This window comes from Passer domesticus, chromosome 27 (assembly GCF_036417665.1).
Source record: "Passer domesticus isolate bPasDom1 chromosome 27, bPasDom1.hap1, whole genome shotgun sequence".
Taxonomy (NCBI): domain Eukaryota; kingdom Metazoa; phylum Chordata; class Aves; order Passeriformes; family Passeridae; genus Passer; species Passer domesticus.
In genome coordinates, this window is record NC_087500.1 from 5,339,325 (window position 1) to 5,359,344 (window position 20,020).

Sequence of the window (20,020 nt, forward strand, 5' to 3'; positions counted from 1 at the left end):
AAACTCAAACGAGAGGGGCCCCAATTTGACAATTGCCCATTGTCATCGGCTCCTGGCTCCACGGAGCCACCAGCCGCCCCCTCCCCAGCTGTACAAGGGGGGACATGTCCCCCTCCAGCACCTGCACCGGGTGGGCTGCATGGGGGCTGCTTGCTAAGTGATCACTGAAACCTAAACGCGAATGGCCATGGGGGCCAGGCAACAAAATAGCAACAGGATGGCTGCTAAACCTGCCACGATACCACGGCGAAACGCGCCTGCTGGCGGGCGGGCTGCGAGGGCCAGCACTGCAGAGCCCTGCTGAGACCAGGATTCACAAAGTGCTGCTTCAAAGGAGCTCACAACTCTCTGAGCACTCCCTTGGGCTTGTGCTCGGGGTCTGCTTTGTCCCAGTCTCCCCCAAGGGCTGAGTTTGAGCCCTGGAAAAGATCAGTGTAGGTGCTCACCTCCCTAAGGGTGGCTAATGAGGAAATGGAAATGATGGCCAAAGCCACAACTGAATTCATCAGTGCAGATCTTTCCCAGCTTTGCACCACGTATCTGAAGCACCTCTAAAACCTGCAGGGCAGATGGAGTCTGCATTTGGCTCCTCTCCAGGGCTGGGCAGGCTCTGGTGGGAGATGCTCCTGCTCTCACCCTCCTCTCCCAGCTGAGGACTCACAAAGGCACAGAACTCATTGAAGTTCAGCATCCCAGAAAATGGGGCTTGAGGGTTTTACTGAGACATTCTAAACCATCAACTTAGACAAGATGTGTAGGGCACCAGGGCAAAGGAAGAGTTACAGGGGTCGTTCGGGAGGAGGGAGCAGCCACAAACTGCTGGGAATTCTCTGTGTGCCATCATCTCCTCATTGCTAGCAGAGACTGGGAGGCCGAGGGGGCTGGATGGGTGTCATTTGCAATCATTGCTTTCCAGAGCTCTCTAGAATATAATGAGTCATTTTGCAAAAAAACTCAACATGTTTTGCTAAGTTTGAACTCAGAGCCTGGGTCAGGTGTCGCCTGGGAAATCAAGGGAATTAAATTGCCCCTGAGCTGCCACCCCCTCAGCATCCATCAACTCCAAAATAACCTCATCTTAACTCCATCTTCACTCCCCAGCAGCTTCTGGGTCAGAAATTAGACCCAGCAGAGCCTTCAGAAATCGTTCATGGTGCAGTCTGACTGTCCCTTGCTCACCCTCCGTGCCCGTGCAGCATCCCGAGGAGCCTCTGGCAGAGCTGGTGTCACACCCACGCCATGGCCCGGGCAGTGGACACAGGCAGCTGCAGACAATGTCCCCAGTCCCTCCTTGATTTCCAGCTGATGGCCACCGTGGGGCTTGTTTTGCTGTCTGATTCCATCAGCAGGAGCAGCAGCCCCTCCTGAGCCCTGTCCTCGGGATTTGTGGTGTTCCCTTGGCCTCCCCTCCCCCAGGAGCCCAGCAGGACTCTGACCCTTGTCACAAAGTCACAGGGCTCAGGGCTGGGAGCAGAATGAGCTGCCTTGCCAGGAAAACCCCAAGGAAGGCTCCGGGGGCTCTGCTGCTCCGTGCAGGATTGGGGCACTCACAGAGGCAGCAAGAGCTGTGTCTGGACATGGATTATATGAGCCAGGGGAGGGGCCCAGGCTGGGAGCTGCTGTTCCAGGGATTTGGCACTGGGCTGTTGAATTCCAGCCTCATCCCACTAATGACAACCTGCCTGGGGAAAGAGGCCTCCCCTCTCTGTGCCCCATTTCCCCAGGGGGACGCTCGGGCTGCTGGGGGGTCACAGGGTGCTGGAACTGGCTGGGTGGTGGGAGCAAGCTGGGCATCAGCATGACCCTGAAAGGCAGGGGACAGCCCTGGGGCCATGCCAGGGGCATGCAGGTGACCAGGGATGGTGACAGCTGCAGTGGGACCAGCTCTGACCTGATGCCCAGTGATGATGTGGGACCCCATCTGGGTGGCTGCTCCCTCCACCCCCTGCCCCAGGATGGATTCTCCAGCCCCTCTCCCAAGGACACTGAATGCAGACATGCCCTGAGGTCACTGCGGGTGCCTGGGAGAGCAGGACAGACCCCAGCACATCTCCCCAAAACACATCCCAGCCCCTGGAGAAGGAAAAGGGTTAAACTGGTGTCTGGCTGAAAGACATCCCATCGCAGGAGCATCAGCTCGAGGTGCTGCTCACGTGCTTGCACCCTCTGCCTCCCTGCCTCCAGCCACCTCACTGGGATTTTCCCCACCTTCCTCCGGCTACCTGGGACCAGTCTGGGGCTAGAAGGGACTTAGGAGCATGGGGGCAGTGGGGGAATGCTGTGACAGCTGAAAAATGAGCCACCGAGCAGTGAGAGAAGTTTCTGAAAAGAGAAGAGGAATCTGCCTTGAATGAAGAGGATTTTAGCACCTTGGGCTAAGCCAATAAACCTCTGCCATCCCCATCCGAACAGGAATTGTTTGCACACGCTCCCGGAGCTGCTTAAAGCAGGCAAGACACAAAGAGAGAGTAGGATCAAGCATGGTGGGGGGAGAAACCCCCCTGCCTGGAGAGCCTGTGAGCAGATCCCTATAGGGATCCCACAGGCACAGGGAGCTCGCCCAGCCCTGATCTCCCGGGGACGGGCTGTGCCCCCACTGCCACCTCACCTCAGCGGGGCTGGCAGCCAGGAAGGTGCTCCCAGAAGATGCTCTGTCCTGCTGAACACGCCAGCCCTCTCCACCACTGGCAGCGATTCTGGTCCCTGAAGTCCCCATCTGAGTGACACGGCAGCACCATGGAGGCATCTGGCCCCGTGGTGACTCTCCTCTGCTGCTGCCTGCTGAGCTCGGCGTGGGCTCTGGTAAGTCTGCGTGGCCCCGGGGCTCCTCTGGTCCTCTCCTGGCTTTAATGTTGTGCCACTGGCCCGGGCAGGGCTGGCTGTGCTCCCGCCTCACGTCCCGCTCTGCAGAGCTGCTGGGCAGGACGGGAGAGCATCTCCACTCCTGCTAAAAGCTCTGCAGCAGCCATGGGGGCACTGCAGCGTGATGGCTTTTCCATTTCTGGGGCACATCCAGGGCAGGGTTCAGCGCCTGGGAGGCGTCGGGGGAGCAGAGCGGGCGGATTACGAGCAGTGCAGGAGGGGCTGGAGGGCAGAGCTGGGCACAGCCAGTGAGGCTCCCACAGCCAGGCCCCCACCCTGCTGATGCACCCCCAGGATCCCACTCCTGCCCCACATCCCTGACCAGCCCCATTCTGCCCCCTTCTTTGGGGAAGAGCATGGATGGGAGTCCTGGATCTCCTCTCTGGGGTCAGATTTGGCTGTGCTCACTGGGGGCAGTCTGGGGAAAGTGACCCTTCTGCATCCCAGCTCCTGTTCACTTCCAAAGCTGTGTCCTCATCCTGGCTGTAAAATCCTCCAAGCATCTTAGCCCAAAACACCCCCAAAGACATTTGCATGTGTGGTGTGATGGGGAGGCTGAAGCTGCTGTGAGTTCACTGTCTGGGCACTGGGCAGTGGCTGCTTTGCTGACCCTGGTCGGGCACTTTACCCAGGGGTTGCCAGACCTGGCCTGGAGAGCTCAGCACAGGCAACAGAGACAGCCAGCACTACTGGTGGTGGGTGACAGGGAGCAGGGGCAGGAGCCTAACAGGCCACTGATTTCTGCACAAAACCAAAAATGACCATGAGCAGAAATGACCAGGGAAGGGGCTTGGGGTCAGTATCAGCCTTGGAAGAGGGAAAAATGAGAGCAGGAATGCAGGAAGAGCATTTTTCTTCCCTGTGTTGTTGAATCTACCCAAAGCCACCCAAACCTGACTCTCCTCTCGGGTTGGGAGAGCACAGCCATGCCATGACTTGAGCCAAGGGGTTGTCACTTGGGTTTGGTCTGGGCAGGTTGATCCCGATGATGTTCTCACCAAAGAAGAGCAGATCTATCTCCTGGTGGAGGCCAAGGAAAAGTGTCACAGGGACATAAAGGCCCAGCTGGAGAAGATCAAAGGTATTGTCCCTCCCCTGTGCTTGGGTGAGCCAGCCCTGGTGGAGCTGGTTACACTGTGGGAATGCTGTCCTCTCTGTTGGGGTGGGATGGGTTGAGGACACCCAGCTTTGTGGAGCTCATGGCACCATCCATGCTCTGGGTGCAGCCAGCACTGGCTCCAGCATTTTCCAGACAGCTCCATGTACACCACAAACGAGAGCTGTGGAGGGGCCTTGCCCCATCTGGAAGAGGTGGGATGTGTCCCCTTCCCTGGCCTCCTGCAGCTCCTCCCTCTCTGCAGCCCAGGGGATCTGTGGCAGCATTTTCCTCCCCCTGGTCCAGCACACACCTGAGGAAGCCAGAGGTTGTGCTGAGGCCCTGACTGGAGATGTGATATGTGTCTTTGCTCTTTGGCCAGACCCCAGCTGCCCTCCAGAGTGGGATGGGATCATCTGCTGGCCAAGGGGCTCCCCCAGCCAGGAGGTGTCAGTGCCTTGCCCCGACTACATCTACGACTTCAACCACAAAGGCAAGTCTGGACAGAGAGTGACCTCGCCCTGGTGACAATCCACGGAGCAGGGACAAGTCTGGGTCCTTCTGCTGCCACAGTGCTCGTTGCTGTCCCCAGGTCACGCCTACAGGTACTGCAGTGCCTATGGGACCTGGGCCATGGCTCTCAGCATCAACAAGACCTGGGCCAACTACACAGAGTGTGCCCTGCTCTTCTCCTCCGAGAGCCGGAGCCACCAGAAGGTGACCTTGTTTGTCAAAGGTGCTGGGAAAGGGGTGTGGTGGGGGCCAGGGGAAGTGCTGGGGGCAGGGGCTCTTCCCTCTCTGCTCCTCACACCAGCCCTGCTCCCCCTGTGCTCTGGCAGGGAGGTGGAGCTCTGTCCTTCTCTTCCAGGAGGTGTTTGACCGCCTGCACCTCATGTACACCGTGGGCTACTCCATCTCCCTGGCCTCCCTCATCGTTGCTGTCTGCATCCTCTCCTACTTCAAGTAAGGAGAGGCCAAAGCCCCCCTTATGTGGGACAACAGGAACTCATCCCATCATCCACACACACGAGCCTGGGGAGGGGGCAGCCCCCAAAGGAATGGGAACAACCCCAGACCCAACACAAACATCAGCCAATTTCCCAAAGCCCCAGTCATCCCCAGTGTGACCAGCTCCTGATCTCTCCACCCTGCTCCTGGACAGTGTGCACACCCCACTTGCTCCCAGATCTGGTTGCTGTGCCCAGACACCCCAGAGCCCACCCTGAGAGCCCCCATTCCCTGAGCCCAGCTGTGGTGAGTTGGTTGGGCAGCTGGGGTTGGTTGGTGTCACTTCCCTTCTCCACAGGCGCCTGCACTGCACACGGAATTACATCCACGTGCACCTCTTCACCTCCTTCATCTGCCGGGCCCTCAGCATCTTCCTGAAGGACATGGTGCTCTACTCGGGCACGGCGCCCAGCGACGCCGACAGGACGCGCGAGGACCTTGGGGGTCCCCTGCCAGCACAACGGGGCCACCTGGCAAGTGGTGGATGGGGAGAAAGGGGGATTTAGGACCCCTAATGCAATGGGATCCTCCCAGGCTGGGGCTGTGCTGCTCAAGGGGAGGGGATGAAGGTCCACCTTTGGCTCTGCTCAGCTCCTCCCTGTCCTGGTGCCACACTAGAGACCAGAGCCACAGAGCACCTTGGCCTGTGCACAGGGAATACCTGTCCTGTGGGAAGGAGGTGCTGGAATATCCCAGAGGAGATGCAGGTCTCTGCAAGGAGAACATGGGGCACAGCTGGGTTTTGGTGACCAGAAAGCAAAAACCACCAGGTTTTGCTTTTGGGGACCAGCCTGACACAGGCATCTCCCACAGGCTGGCTGCAAGGTGGTGGTGACTCTCTTCCTCTATTTTCTGGCCACCAACCACTACTGGATCCTGGTGGAAGGTCTCTACCTGCACAGCCTCATCTTCATGGCCTTCCTCTCCAACAAGAACTACCTGTGGGTGCTCATCATCATCGGCTGGGGTGAGCACAGACCCCAGCCCCAGCCAGGAGCTCTGGCATTGGCCAAGTGCCCAGGGAAGGGCAGTGGGATGCAGGAACTGGCTGGATCTGCAAAGGTGCTGCTCCAACCCTGCTCCTCTCTCTGTCCCTGCCCTTCTAGGTGTCCCTGCTGTGTTTGTGTCCATCTGGGCCAGCGTCAGGGCCTCGCTGGCAGACACACAGTATGTACACCCACCTTCACCAGGGCCTTTGGGAAGAGTGCCTGCAAATGCCAGCAAAGTATCTGTGGGCACCAGAGCTTTTTGGAAATGAAAATTTTCCAAAAAGAACAACAGGATGGAACAGACATTCAAGGCTTGTTCATAGAATTGTCAGTAATGAAGAGCTATGGTGGTTTTGTTCTGCGTTGGGAGGATGGTGGATGTGGGTTTGCAGCATAAATTGATCAATAAACAGCACAGAGATGGATGCTAAAGGGCACATTCTGGAGTGAGGCATTTTAAAAGCAGAAAGGTCACCATAGGAACAGCAGGAGTTTGGGATGAGGTGGCCAAGGAGCCCTCAGGAACATTAATGCTCATTTAAACCTGCTTTGCCCCACCATGATGGTTACAATTGCTTGGAGCTACAGCTCAAGATTTACACAAAGCCCAGCAAGGGGGTGGAGAGTGGGAGTTGGGGGTGCTGGGGTGGTTGGGGGTACAGGGAGCCATCCTTCCCAGTGGTGTCAGGTTTCTCCAAGGAGTTTCTGTACTGGTCTTCTCAGGTGCTGGGACCTCAGTGCTGGGAACATGAAGTGGATTTATCAGGTCCCCATCCTGGCTGCAGTCGTGGTAAGAGTCCTGAATCTCCCAATTCCTTTTGGGGAAAGAGGATTGATAGAGAGCAGAGCTGCTTGCTTGTGGTCACTGGAGTTTTGTCCCAGCCACTCCAGCACCCAGGGAGAGCCCAGAGGGATCCAGGGGCTCTGGTCCCTCCTGCTCTGACCACAGCATCACTGCCATGTCCCTGCCTGCACCTCACCCAAGGTCTGTGGCCTCAAGGGCTCCTTGGGCAGACCCCAGCTCACAGTGGGTGTCTCTTGGCAGGTGAACTTCTTCCTCTTCCTCAACATCGTCCGGGTGTTGGCCTCCAAGCTCTGGGAGACCACCACAGGCAAGCTGGACCCCCGGCAGCAGTACAGGCAAGTGCTGCAGCACCACAGCCTCGTGTCCTGCCTGTTCAGCCAGGATGGCTCCCCGAGGTCGTGGAGGAGGAGCAGAGGTGTGGGAAGGGCTGAAGGAGTGAGGAAGGGTGGCAGGATAGTGGCAGCCAGCTCCTCTGGCAGCTCTGCTGGATTGAAGCCTGGCTCTGGAGTTCTGAGCTCTTCCTGCTCCCACCTCCAGCCTGGCCACTGTGGGGCTGCCCTGCAGGCCCTGGGGAATGGCTCTGAGGTCTCTCCTTTCAGGAAGCTGCTCAAGTCCACGCTGGTGCTGATGCCACTTTTTGGAGTCCACTACGTGGTGTTCATGGCCATGCCCTACACCGAGGTCTCCGGGCTCCTGTGGCAGATCCAGATGCACTACGAGATGCTCTTCAACTCCTCCCAGGTGGGCTGACACTCCCAGCATTGAGGGGTGTTCATCCAGGGAGGCTCAGGCACCTCAAACTCCACCTCTTTTGGTCTCTTGGCAGGGTTTCTTTGTGGCTTTTATCTACTGCTTTTGCAATGGGGAGGTAAGTGGGAAGAGTGAGGAGCTAAGCTCCTTGTTCCAGCCCCTTTAGAGTCAGGGGAGGCAAACTGGCAGTGCCAGGCTGTGATAGCCACAGCAAAAAGCTCAGATCCATCCCTCTCAGTAGGATTTGGAGGGAAAGAAGGGAAAGGAGAAGGGAAAGGGTGGGAAAAGGGAAAAGGGCAAGGCTGTTTTGCTGTGTCCGGGCACAGCAGCCCCCTCTGCTCTCCCAGGTCCAGGCTGAAATCAAGAAGGCTCATTTGCGGAGGCTCCTGGCGCTGCACCTGGGGCAGCAGGCACGCCCCGGGAGCTGCTGCTGTGCCGGGAGGGGCTGCCAGGCCCCCCAAAGCTGCAGCACCAGCCTGGCGGGGCGGGGAGCAGGGGGCACTCGGGGGCTGCTGCTGCCGGCCCGGCCCCGCCTGCCCTGCCCCGCGCAGGAGCTGAGCCACAGAGCCCGGGGCGAGCACACGGTGGACTCGACAGAGCTGACCCAGTGCCAGCCCAAGCCCAACAAGGAGATGGAGACGATGCTGTGAAGCAGAAGGTGGATTTCCTACCTGCAGATGTGCCTGGAAAGGTGCTGATCCTCACGCTTGGGGCTCTGCTTATGCTGCCACGGAGAGCCAGGGCTGGGAGAGCAGCCAGAACAACCCAGCTCCCTTTCTGCCACAGCCAGCGTGCAAAGGGACCACGTACTCTCACTCCTCCTCCACCCCGGCCCAAAAACAAGCCATAAAACCTCATTCTCCTCCACGTGCAAGTGACTGATGTGATCCCTGTGCTTGCAAAGCCTTGAGTCTTCACCAGGAGACACCGCAGTGTTTGTTCCCACCCCCACAAGTGGGAGGTGACTTCTCCAGGGGGTCAAAGCCCCTCCCGTGAGCCCCATCCTGCCTCGGACTCCCCCACCAGCCCCAGCTCCAGCCTTGTCCAGCCGGGGGAGCACAGAGTGCCCGTGGGGCTGTTCTGCAGCCCAGCCTGCCCTCCTCATCCTCTGCAGCTCGTGGAGGGAGTGAACACCAACACCAACCACAAACCGGAGCGGGAGGCACAGGGACAGGGTGGGATGAAGGAGGCAGGATGAACTTTATGCCTGGAAGGGTGCAGGGAACACTTGAATGCCCAACACTTCATCCATTACCACAAAGGCCCCTGCATGCAACTGTCGTGGCCCTGTCATCGCATTGAAGGCTAAGAAGTGAATAAAGAGAGTCTGCCTGGCTTGTTTCCATCCTTGTACTCCAGCCTGCACCCAGCAGTGGGGGAAAGGCTGGAACCCTGGCCCTGTTCCCAGCCAGACCTGCCGTCCCTCTGCCCCTGCCATGGACAGGAGCCCCAGCATCCCCCTGCCCTGCCTGGGAAAGCTCCTCACCCCAGGAAAAAAGCATTCCCAAGGAGCTGTGTAGATGGCAGATAAATTAAACAGCATGGTGGTGATAGCATGGAGCATCTTCTTCCTACACAGCCCCTCAAGGCAGGAATTTCTTGCTAAAGACAGGGACCAGGTGAATAACTGTGTGCATTCCCATCTCTTCCAGTGAAAAGCTTTGGTGTTAAGTGAGTCATAGGGAACTGGAGGGACAAACAGCCAGGAGCCATGGCAGGGAAGGGCTCTAGGATGCACAGTTTTAAAATCATCTCTGGGAAGGAATTAGTCTCTTTGGAAGACAGCAGCCCAGCTGGCACTGCAGGGCCAGATCCCCTCCCAGGGCAGCTGGAATGCTGCTCACACTGCGCCCTTGTTCTGAGGGCACGGACCTCACACAGCCCCGCAAACTGACAGCTCTGCCTCCCCCTCACTGATCAATATTTAATCACTCTCTTCCCAAGGGGCTCCTGGAAGATGGGAGAGGGGTGAGGAATTCCAATAATCCTACAAGGAGCAGAGGGAAGTGTTAACAAGAAGGGAGAACCCCCAGCACGTGCCTCACATGGGGCTGGTTCCAGTGGCAGCGAGCTGGGATCAGGGAAGGGAGGGAGCAGCACCTCAGACTGTGGGGCTATTTTCACATTTTGTTTTGAAACTCCAGTCTTTAATTGCAGCAGTGAGCCTTCAGGGTGAGAAGGGGAACACAACAGCTTGTAAAGCCCTGCCAGTCTGCCCTGAAACACCCTGGTCTTCACACAGAGCTCAAACCAGGGCAACAGACTGTGGGGAGGGAATTGTGGAAAATAGTTTAAAAAACTCCAGCAGATCACAGCTGGTTTCTGAGACGGCCCAAATAATCACAGAGTGTCTGAACTGTAGCCAGTTCAGGTGGCAGTCAGACCTTGGGGCTGTTGCTGAGCTCTCCTTCCAGGCTTGCCCCTGACCCCATGAAAAGCTGGGGGAAATGAATCACACGTCCTGGGCTGTATCCTTCCCTCTTATAAAGCAGAGGAAAATCTATTCTCCAGGAGACCTTGAAGCTAAACCAGGGTTTGTGAAACATTTTGGGGTGAAAGATACTAAGAAAACCCACAGGAAGTATTTTATCAACTACAATCCACAACTTCTGGATCTCCAGACTGTCAGTTCTCCATTCGCACACCAGGGCAGCCAAAGGAAGAGGGGAATAAAAAGCACATGCTGCATGTTTTTGTACCAGTAATAAAACATTTACTAGAGCAAGCAGAAAGTAAATGCACAGCTGATAAAGAAAACATCACAATGTCACAAAACCCTGACAGCTTCTGGTACATCTTCCAGTGGAAACGAGCCAGCGGTGGGTGCTGACATGTCCCAACTGAAAAGTTCTTCCCTACCTTGTGGCAAAAAAAAAGAAAAAGAAGTTAAAAAAATGGGAATACACACAATGAGTTAAAAATGGGCAAGTAAGATTTTACAGATTTACTACATGTGTCCAAAACAAGGCCAGATTTGAGCTGTTTCTTTTCATTAATTGTTTTCTGAGTTCTCCCTAAAGGCTTCTGAGCAACAGATCCCTGAATTTCTGCATGTTCTTCCTTTAGCCACACTTACTGGGGGGCTCCAGCCCCTGATTGTTGTGGCCTATCTACATTGTCTTCCCTTTTTTGTTTTTAATTTGAAGAAAGCACTCAACCCTCTCAGAACAGAGGGTGCATAGGCACAGCAGAGACACAGGTTTGCTATGCAGGCTTCCACCAGAATGAAGGATCTTCGAAAACAGAAGGTTCTTAAAAAAAATATCTGGGCAATGGGATTGGAATTAAAGTACTGACCACAAACAAGCCAGGGAGTCCAACCTACACTACAAGTGAATTTGTGGTTTGCTGGGATGGAGAAGGATCCCTTGAACAGCTCCACACACAGCAAAATTAAAAAAAAAAAAAAAACAAAAACCAAAAACAACCAAAAAATGAAACCAACTTGCTCTGCCCCACCTTCAGCAAAGCAAATTGATACATTCTTAGTTGATGGGGAGAGAGGTAAAGAGGAACCTGGAGACCAAATTATTTGGGGAGAATATGTGAAAAGGAGATGGAGGAAGAACTCACCATACTGACCAAACTGCTGCAAGATTAATGTCTAACAGGCAGGTCCTGAGCATCTCTAGGTGGACTGGACTGGTTTGTAAATGTGAACGCTGGTTAAGAAAAGACTAATTTATACTTCTATGGACAACAGTTTCTTAACGTTCCAAGGATGTGGAACAGCTTCTCTTTGTCAAGAAGATCTGTTTAAATCCAGCAGAGTCACTCGAGCACTGAAAGTTTCAAAGCAGAACCCAGGGAGCTTTACCAAAATGATTTCTTTCACTAAGTGTTGTGTGCATGAATCTGTCCGCAGATGAACTTGCATGGGGGTTCTCATGGTTTCCTTCTCCTGCCCCAGCTGCTCAACAACCAGTTACCAAAAACCCCAAGAAATCCTCTGGAAAACAACACCACTACCTGCAGAGACTCCAGGCTGTGAACCCCCAGCTTTTAACTGTCCCACCGGCTCTTCTTCCGTTTTGGGGGCTCTGGGACAGCAAAACCATCTGTCTTGTTGTCCCGGCTGTTGGCCTCCTTCCTGTTCTCTCCATTCCTGCTCTCGCTGTTCCTCCCCTCGGTGCTGTTCCTGCTGTCACCGTTGTTGCGGTTGCCGCCCGGCACGTCGGTGAAGTGCCGGCCCTCGCCGTGGCGATGGACGTCGCCGTGCCGGGAGGGGTCACTGTGCCGGCCACCGCCTTCGCTGTGGCGCTGGCCCTCGTTGTAGCGTTGGCCCTCGTTGAAACGTTGGCCATCATAGCGTTGGCCATCATTGAAGCGTTGGCCATCGCTGAAGCGTTGGCCATCGTTGGAGCGCTGGCCCTCGGTGAACCGTTGGCCATCATTGAAGCGTTGGCCATCATTGAAGCGTTGGCCATCGCTGAAGCGTTGGCCATCATTGAAACGCTGACCTTCGCTGAAGCGTTGGCCCTCGTTGAAACGTTGGCCATCATTGAAACGCTGGCCCTCAGTAAAGCGTTGGCCCTCGTTGAAACGTTGGCCATCGTTGAAGCGTTGGCCCTCGTTGAAGCGTTGGCCATCACTGAAACGCTGGCCCTCGGTAAAGCGTTGGCCCTCGTTGAAACGTTGGCCATCGTTGAAGCGCTGGCCATCGTTGAAGCGCTGGCCATCACTGAAACGCTGGCCCTCGCTGAAACGCTGGCCCTCGCTGAAGCGCTGGCCATCATTGAAGCGTTGGCCATCGGTGAAGCGTTGGCCATCACTGAAACGCTGGCCCTCGGTGAAGCGTTGGCCATCGTTGAAGCGCTGGCCCTCGCTGAAGCGGCCACTACCGCCGCCGTCCCCTCGGCCACCACCACCACCCTCTCCTCGGCCACCACTGCTGCCCTCCCCTCGGCCACCGCCACCGCCCTCCCCTCGGCCACCACCGCCACCCTCCCCTCGGCCACCACTGCTGCCCTCCCCTCGGCCACCACCACCCTCTCCTCGGCCACCACCACCCTCTCCTCGGCCACCACCACCCTCTCCTCGGCCACCACCGCCGCCCTCGGCGCGCCGCGGGGCCTCTCCGTGCCGACTGTTCCGGCTGTCGTTGTACCGTTCCCTGACAGTGCCGCCGCCCTCCCGGCTGTTGGTGCTGGCATTGGCGCTGTTGAAGCCCTGTGCTCCGGGGCTGGGGAAGGAGGGCACGCTGCTCAGGCTGCCCGTGCTGCTGAAGCCGGGCACTCCCTTCGCCGCCGCGGTGGCTGCCATGGGGCTCTCGGCACTGGCGGCGTTTTGCTGCGCTGAACTCGTCGGGACGGAGTTCAGGCTCCCGGCGCTGGTCCAGCCACTGGCACCAGCAGCAGAGCTCCCAGTCTTTTGGTTATTTAAACTTGCAGCAACAAAGTGACTCTTGTACTGGGACTGCAGGAGAGACAAGAGAGAGCAGGTTTGGCTCTGTGCTGCCCCACAGAACACGGAGTCACCGTGTGTTTACAAGACCACCTTGGATTTTGGGGTAACAGAATTCCTAGAAAAAGTCAGTCTTGGAGTGATTACATTCCTCCTGTGCTTATGGACACAGAGGCACCTCCTACCAGACAACACCAATAAGGGAATTCTTACATTGTGGGGTTAATTTTTACACTGAAGAGAAAGAGCTTCTGTTTCCCCTTTTGATTGCAATTACACTACTGCTGCAAAGAAACCTCCACAGAATCAAGCCCAGGTGCAGAATCCAGAAAGAGAAAGAAGCAAAGAGGCACCAGAAAACAAAGTAAGTTTGGCAAGTTTATGCAAATGCGTTCAGTCCAGCCTGCACCTAATTCCACCACTGGGGACTGCCATGCTGAGTGTGCTCCAAGTGACACAGCCACAACCACCACCCTCAACTTCCCTGAAATACCAGGGCTGCTGCACTTTCAGGGGAGAAAAGGAGTCCCAGCATGGAACCAACCTGGAAAGCTGCTTTCATTGCTGTCAGCCTGTCCCCCATGGCCCCTGTGGATGGCTTGTAGGCCTCATAGTTGCTCATCACACTGTTGTTGTTTCCACGGTCCTGTGCAAAAACACAAAGGGCAACAGCAGAGGTTTATCTCACACAGACACACTCAGTTCAACCACTGCTCACATCTGTCCTGTCCCTGCACTCAGGAAATACATCCACTAAGGGTGACAGACTTCTGAAGAGCCCTGAGCAGTGGAAAAGTTTGCTCCATTTCTTTTTTTCTGCCAAGAATCAGATTGGAAATGGCTGGAAATTTTGAAGTAATTTATCAGTATTTATTTTACAGTCTATTTTATGAGGAATCTCCAAACCTTCTGGATCATCCTAGCTCCAAAAAAAAAAGCAGCTCTTAACAAGAGAAGAAGAGCACAGGAGACTTTCACTTGACATATATCATCCTAACTCTGAAAGATGCTGAGCTATGAGAACTTCTAAAGCAGACACTGTAATCCGGTACCGATTTTTAAATTAAAGAGTAATCAATACTAAGTGAAAAAGGTCCAAGAATCTGTGAACAACCTCTTCAGCATCTCTACTTACTGTATTTTCTGAGCCCAGCCCAGGGCGTTCACGGTATCCCAAGCCACCACCACCAATATTCAGCTTCTTGCCCTTCCCTCCTTTAAAACGGGATTTCCGGAACCACGGGTTCTGTAAGAGAAGGACAAGTGTTTCTCAACACAGGGAATAAAAAGCTTCACAAATGCATGTAATGAGGCTGAGCAAAAAGGCACACTGAGCATTTCAAAAGACAAATGCAAATACTGTTTTCCATTTAACCACACAGCTGCTGTAAGCAGTTCTGTCATGTGGGTCTGATGCTTTGAGTTACAAATGCTTTCTATGAAAACTAATTTTACACCTTCAACTCTCATTTAGGTTAAGGTTTTGGGGGTTTGCATTCTAATAAACCCAGGAATAAACACAATTTCCAATGCCATCACTTGGGAGCTCTGCTCTTGCTCATACTTTGGTTTCACTGATTTAGCCCAGTGCTTGGCTAAGGAGAAATGAGGGTCTGTCAGCAAAACTTTCTGTTCCAAGCACTGACTAGGGAATGTCAACCCAACCAGACCTGCTGTTTCCAGGTGGTTAAATAATAGCTGGCTGCACCTCTTTTTATGCCCTACAATCCCTCCAAATATGAATAAGTCAATTGGCTTCCTACATGCTCTCAAGGCAGTCAGGGAAGCTGTGCCTCACTAATTCTGTCCCTTCTGAAAATGCTGCCTTTGTCAGAAAAAGTATTTACTTTTGGCAGCTGCTGTCCAAGCTACTTGCTAATGTGTCCACAGGCTTACTAATCCACCTCTGAATCTGGGAGTTGCCAAAAAGGCCTGGGCTCTCTTGCAGCTATACAAGCAGCAAAGGACAAGAAATTAAAGAGTTGATAAGTTCAGTGGCACAAGCAGAATTGCAGCAGCTACCTGTCACACCTATATATAGCAAACCTGCCAGAGAGCACTGCCAAGCAGGTGGAATGATCAAGCAACAATCCTTTCACAGAGGGAATGTCCCTGTAATTGTTTTCTAGTTTAGCTTTCAACTAAGCTGCATCCCCCAGGTGCCTGCTATAAATCTGACTGTAATGAGACACTGGAATGCTCTGCTGGCATCAGCAAATTACAGCTCCTAATTTCCTAGGCAGTGCCTGGCCCCAAAATAGATCACATACTGTGTTACAAAATCTTCATGGATTCTTTCAAAGGCCATTAAAACCACTAGGAAACCTACTTTAAATCAGGACAGATCCCCAAAAGGTCACTGCTAACACCTGATGGAGCCAGCAACACGAGCTGCCTGATTTTGCGCTGAACCTGGAGCGACACTTCCTCACCTCCACTTTTGCTGGTTCATACCTGCATTGCCAAATCCAGCAGCTCTTTGGAGACGTGCTGGTTGGCACCCTCCAGGTTTCTGACGAGGTCACCAGCGAAGTTGCTGTCCTTGGGGGTCAGCAGAGTGTAGGCCACCCCCTTCTCCCCGGCGCGGCCGGTGCGGCCGATGCGGTGCGTGTGCGTGTCTATGTCCCGAGCCACGTCATAGTTGATGACAGTCTTGATGGAAGGGATATCCAACCCTCGAGCTGCAAGAAAGAGCAACGTGGTGGGAAGTGTCATTACCCCCAATTAACTCAGAGCAACTCCTCTAGTAGCAGGGTATCACCCTGCTCTGGTCCTGCGGGCAAAAGGAATGTCAGCTGATGAATGAAGAGCAACCACTTCCTTAAGACACAGCTTTTCCTTCTGTATATTAAAAAATGTCAGGCTGTAATTTAGGTATCATTAAGAGACTAATAATAACCCCCCTTGCCAATGCCATGTACTGCACAGGCACACAGTGAGACTCTTGGGGGTGTCTGTGCAGGGCCAGGAGTTGGGTTCCATGCATCCCTTCCAGCTCAGGATATTCCATGGTTCTGAAAAGCACCTGGAGCACAGTGTCCTGCAGGTGCAGAATCCAACCTGGTTGCCTTCCACTGAACCACGCTTGCCTTTCTGCTATACCCACAGCTTGTCTGAGCTGCTTTCCAGAAGGCCACGTACCTGCCACATCAGTAGCTACCAGGATGGGGATGCCCTTTTTCTTAAATTCCGAAATGACTTTGTTCCTCTCGCTCTGATCCATGTCCCCATGGAGCAGCCCCAGGTTATGATCCTCCTGCTTGAGGTTATTGGCCAGCTCCTCTGCGTTGGCTTTCTTGGTGACGAAGAGGAGGACGCTGCCGGAGGACGTGAACTCCACCAGGCGCCGCGTCAGCCAGTTCCACTTGCTGGGCCCCGAGGGGAAAATCTCCACAATCTGAGTGACATCTTCATTTGCCTAAGGGGACAAGTGTCCTCGGAGTCAGGAAGGTGGGAGCAACACACAGAGTTCCCACACACTCTGCATCACAGTTAACAGAGTGCAGCTTACAGCACTACCTGCAAGTTTTCTCTGCAAGGTTTAATTATTACACATTTTAATATTATATTCAAGGATGATGCTCCCATTACATAGTAATAGTTTAGATCAATGAATAGAGGCCCTGTGATTGAGCTGTGAATGCTGGTGCTTTCCTTAAGCAAAATCAAGGAAAAATTTTCCCAGAAAGAAGGGGCTTCAGGCAGTCATTTCTTTTGATGTAAAGGACCTGATGTAAAAACCAAAAAATGCAGAGAACTGGTTGAAAGAAGGATGTTCTGAAGACATCTTGTGAAATTTGTGAAGTTTCAATATATCATTAGCAGAGTTTATATCTGCCCACTTCATCAGCTTCCTACCAGATCCCAGCCTGCTGACAGTTCAGCTGTCACTGTCAAGCAAGTCCAACATCAACATTCCCATGTAAACCACAGGACAGAGATTTTAACTTTCAAATTCTTCACTGCAGAAGTTGCAATGGCTTTGTTTATGCTTTTGAGATAAAACTGAAAGATACAACCATTGATTCAGCCTAATAACAAAAATAAACCATCACATTCATGTTCATGTTCTACTCCTTGATGAAACCTCCCAACACTACAGGAATATTTGTTGGTGGAAAGGTCAACAAATAAAAATAGAAACCCACTCTTTCTAAAACTTTCTATTTTTGCTAAGCACAAATTATTAAAAACTAACTATAAATTATGATTCCTGCAGTTTAACTTAAACTTCAGAGAACAGAAACAGAACAACTCCCTGCTCTGAGTGTCTCACAAGTATGATGGAGTTACCTCTCCAATGTCTCCCTGCACAACCCGAATTGGGTCAATCAGAATATCCCGAGCCAATTTCTCAATCTTCTTACGGAACGTGGCACTGAACAGGAGGGCTGCAAGAGAAACAGGCTTCAAACTCCTCGAAGTAGAAACTTCCTTTCACAACTGTAAAAACACTGCACAGATGTTGTGAAGGATTCCTGAGTGTCACTGAACTGAAGCTGAGGTTTTACGGGTTCTAATGGAAATTACCAGCCACTGTTAGAATACCATGAAATGGAAACACAATTCATAGCATCTGAAATATTGATAATACAGGGCACTGCTGTGAACTTTCTCTCATGGCAGCTCAGAACACTGAATTTCAAGGCATATGAACATGAATTCAGCTAATCATCTTTGCTCTGAGTGCAGTCAGTGGAGGGATTACAGAGAGATGAGTTGAATGCCCACATGTCACAACTGCTCCCTCCCAACAGCCCACGCTGAGAATAACACCAGTGGACTTTGGCACAAGTCTCCTGGTGAGGCTGTGTCCAGAACTGGAAATCCAAGCCCTGCTCCAGACTCACTGTTTACTCACTCTGTCTGTCAGGACGTACGTGGCTTGCGATTGATCTGACCTGGTACTCTGCAAAGGAGAAGAAATGCTCTAATCAACCCTGTAAGCTCATTGTTCAGAAAAACTAAGTCAAAATGCAATTTCATTGCTTTATTTAACATGTAATAACAGAAAGAATGAGTGCTTCTCACTCACTATTTAATTTTACAGACCCTCCTAAGCTGGGACTGGGCACTACTGCTTTCCAAAATAATGACTTTGATTCAGTACTTACCAAACCCCATATCAAACATTCTGTCAGCTTCATCAAACACAAGGTAAGTGACTCTCTGCAGGTTTGTAGCTTTCTTCTTCACATGATCAATCAGACGACCCTAGTAAGAAAAAAGTCCAGCTTTTTAAAGCACCTTTAAAAACATGTTAATATATACAACCACCATCCTGACTTACAGCAGAAAACATCTCAAGGCTTCAGTCTAGAATTAAGTGTCATAGGAACAGATTCTTACAACTTTTTTGAGCTGAGCATGCAAACCCCTGGATTTGGTGGCCACAGGTACTCACTGGTGTGCAGACCACGATCTCTGCCCCCTCCTGCAGGGCCTTGGCTTGCTCCCACATGCTGCCTCCTCCGTACACGGCCACGGAGCGCAGGTTGTAGGCCTTGCCAAAGCGCTTGCACTCGGAGTGGATCTGAGGGAGTGACACAGACACAGCACAGCTCACGTCACACAGCTCTGAGGCAACACACCCGCCCTGGAAAGGCAGCCTGAAATGCACTCCTCAGCTACTGTCTTAATGGAACAATTCCAAACTCCTCGGGGTGAATACTTCAACACATGTGGATAATTTCCAGTAACTTGGCAAACCTACTTGGGCATCCAATATTAATTTAACCTGCAGGCTCTATCCTTCTGCACGTACAATTTGTCACAATGCATGCACAGCATCCTAAAAATAATATAGGAGCACGGTGCAAAAATATAAAATTTTAGGTTTGTCATGATTCTTTAAGGCAACAATGGTAAGACAGAGCTGTGAGCTGGACCCAGGTTACTCATGCACAAAGTAGTTTTTTCAAATACTTTCCTGAGGTTATCTGATAATTTCTGCCAAGAGTTTTGCCTTCTTCTCCAAGCAGACTGGCTGGTACATAGAGGAATGCTACACACCTACCTGCTGGCAGAGCTCCCTGGTTGGGCAGACAATCACTGCAATGGGACCATCCCCTGGTTCAAGCTCCTTCTGATCCATGATGTGGATCAGCATTGGCCAGATGAAGGCAGCTGTTTTCCCACTTCCAGTCTTGGCTATCCCAATCATGTCTCTGCCACTTAGTGCCACTGGAACACCCTAAAAAGAAGGAGATTCTAAGCCCACATTATGCCCAGTCTTGCACATCCTTGTGCTGGACAGTACAGGGAAACTTGGGTAGAGAGGAAAGGCCAAGACAAAAAACCATGAACTTCTCATACATTTCTCTAGGCAAGAGACATCACTTGAATGTTCTTCACTCACCAAAAAAAAAACCAATGTAAGAGGAATATGGATATATTTACAGTGGTCATTCAACAAGAAAAAAAGTGGGCAAACTTCTATTTACAAAACACCAAAGCCATTTTTCTAGAAAAACCCACTCTGCAGGCAACTAGAATTGCATTTATCTTCTCCTCATGTGGATGAGGGAGCTTTGCATGTGTTGCTTTAGTTCTCTTTACAAGTTTGAGAAGTAACAACACTTACCTGACATTGTATTGGAGTGGGTTGGGTATACTCAGATTTCCTAATCTGATGCATAAGTTGCTCATCAAACCCAAAATGAGCAAAACTACTGCCAGGCCTTGGAGGAGCAGCCCCGGAGACCTTGGAAAGAGAAAAAGATCTTTGTTCATGAACAGTGAGACAAAAACAAAGAGCAATCTGTTAAAAAAAAAAAAAGGTCTCTCTGCCTCTGGAAAAGAATTATACTTTCTGAGTGGACATTAAATTTAACTGGGTGCAAATTCCAGATGTGTTGTGTAAATAAGACCTTCAGGTATAAACATTTAATTATTTGTCAATCAACATGAGCTACTAAACATTGTTTTTACCTCCTTGTGTCTAACTGGTGTTCTACCCCAAATAATTCCCTTCACAGAATGTCACCCCACTAACATGTCAAAAATGGCAAAGAACTAATTTCTGCATCTATTTCCAGTTTTAACTCCTAGCTCTGGAGGTCTTTAGCCCACGTAGCATTCCTCACTGCCCACTTTCACAAATCCATA

The 20,020-nt window shown here is 52.3% G+C and overlaps 2 protein-coding genes across 2 annotated transcripts in view; one reads left to right on the forward strand and one right to left on the reverse strand.

The window, feature by feature from the left end:
• On the forward strand, positions 1-10,927 carry LOC135286704 (parathyroid hormone/parathyroid hormone-related peptide receptor-like). The gene is made up of 12 exons (XM_064399870.1): positions 1-2,802; positions 3,838-3,943; positions 4,341-4,451; positions 4,551-4,675; positions 4,827-4,921; positions 5,265-5,439; positions 5,780-5,933; positions 6,073-6,133; positions 6,679-6,745; positions 7,001-7,501; positions 7,587-7,628; positions 7,858-10,927. The coding sequence occupies exons 1-12, from the start codon at positions 2,737-2,739 to the stop codon at positions 8,158-8,160; spliced, it is 1,806 nt and encodes a 601-aa protein (XP_064255940.1). The 5' UTR covers positions 1-2,736; the 3' UTR covers positions 8,161-10,927.
• Positions 10,201-20,020, reverse strand: part of DDX42 (DEAD-box helicase 42) — a 16,397-nt gene continuing 6,577 nt past the window's right edge. Inside the window, exons 8-18 of the mRNA XM_064399818.1 lie at positions 19,497-19,616; positions 18,930-19,106; positions 18,318-18,446; positions 18,028-18,127; positions 17,775-17,822; positions 17,207-17,304; positions 16,055-16,331; positions 15,368-15,594; positions 14,049-14,159; positions 13,458-13,559; positions 10,201-12,925 (exon numbers count right to left, since the gene is read on the reverse strand). Of these exons, the coding sequence (XP_064255888.1) occupies positions 11,513-12,925; positions 13,458-13,559; positions 14,049-14,159; positions 15,368-15,594; positions 16,055-16,331; positions 17,207-17,304; positions 17,775-17,822; positions 18,028-18,127; positions 18,318-18,446; positions 18,930-19,106; positions 19,497-19,616 (2,802 nt within the window). The 3' untranslated portion in view covers positions 10,201-11,512. The remainder of the gene's footprint in view (positions 12,926-13,457; positions 13,560-14,048; positions 14,160-15,367; positions 15,595-16,054; positions 16,332-17,206; positions 17,305-17,774; positions 17,823-18,027; positions 18,128-18,317; positions 18,447-18,929; positions 19,107-19,496; positions 19,617-20,020) is intronic.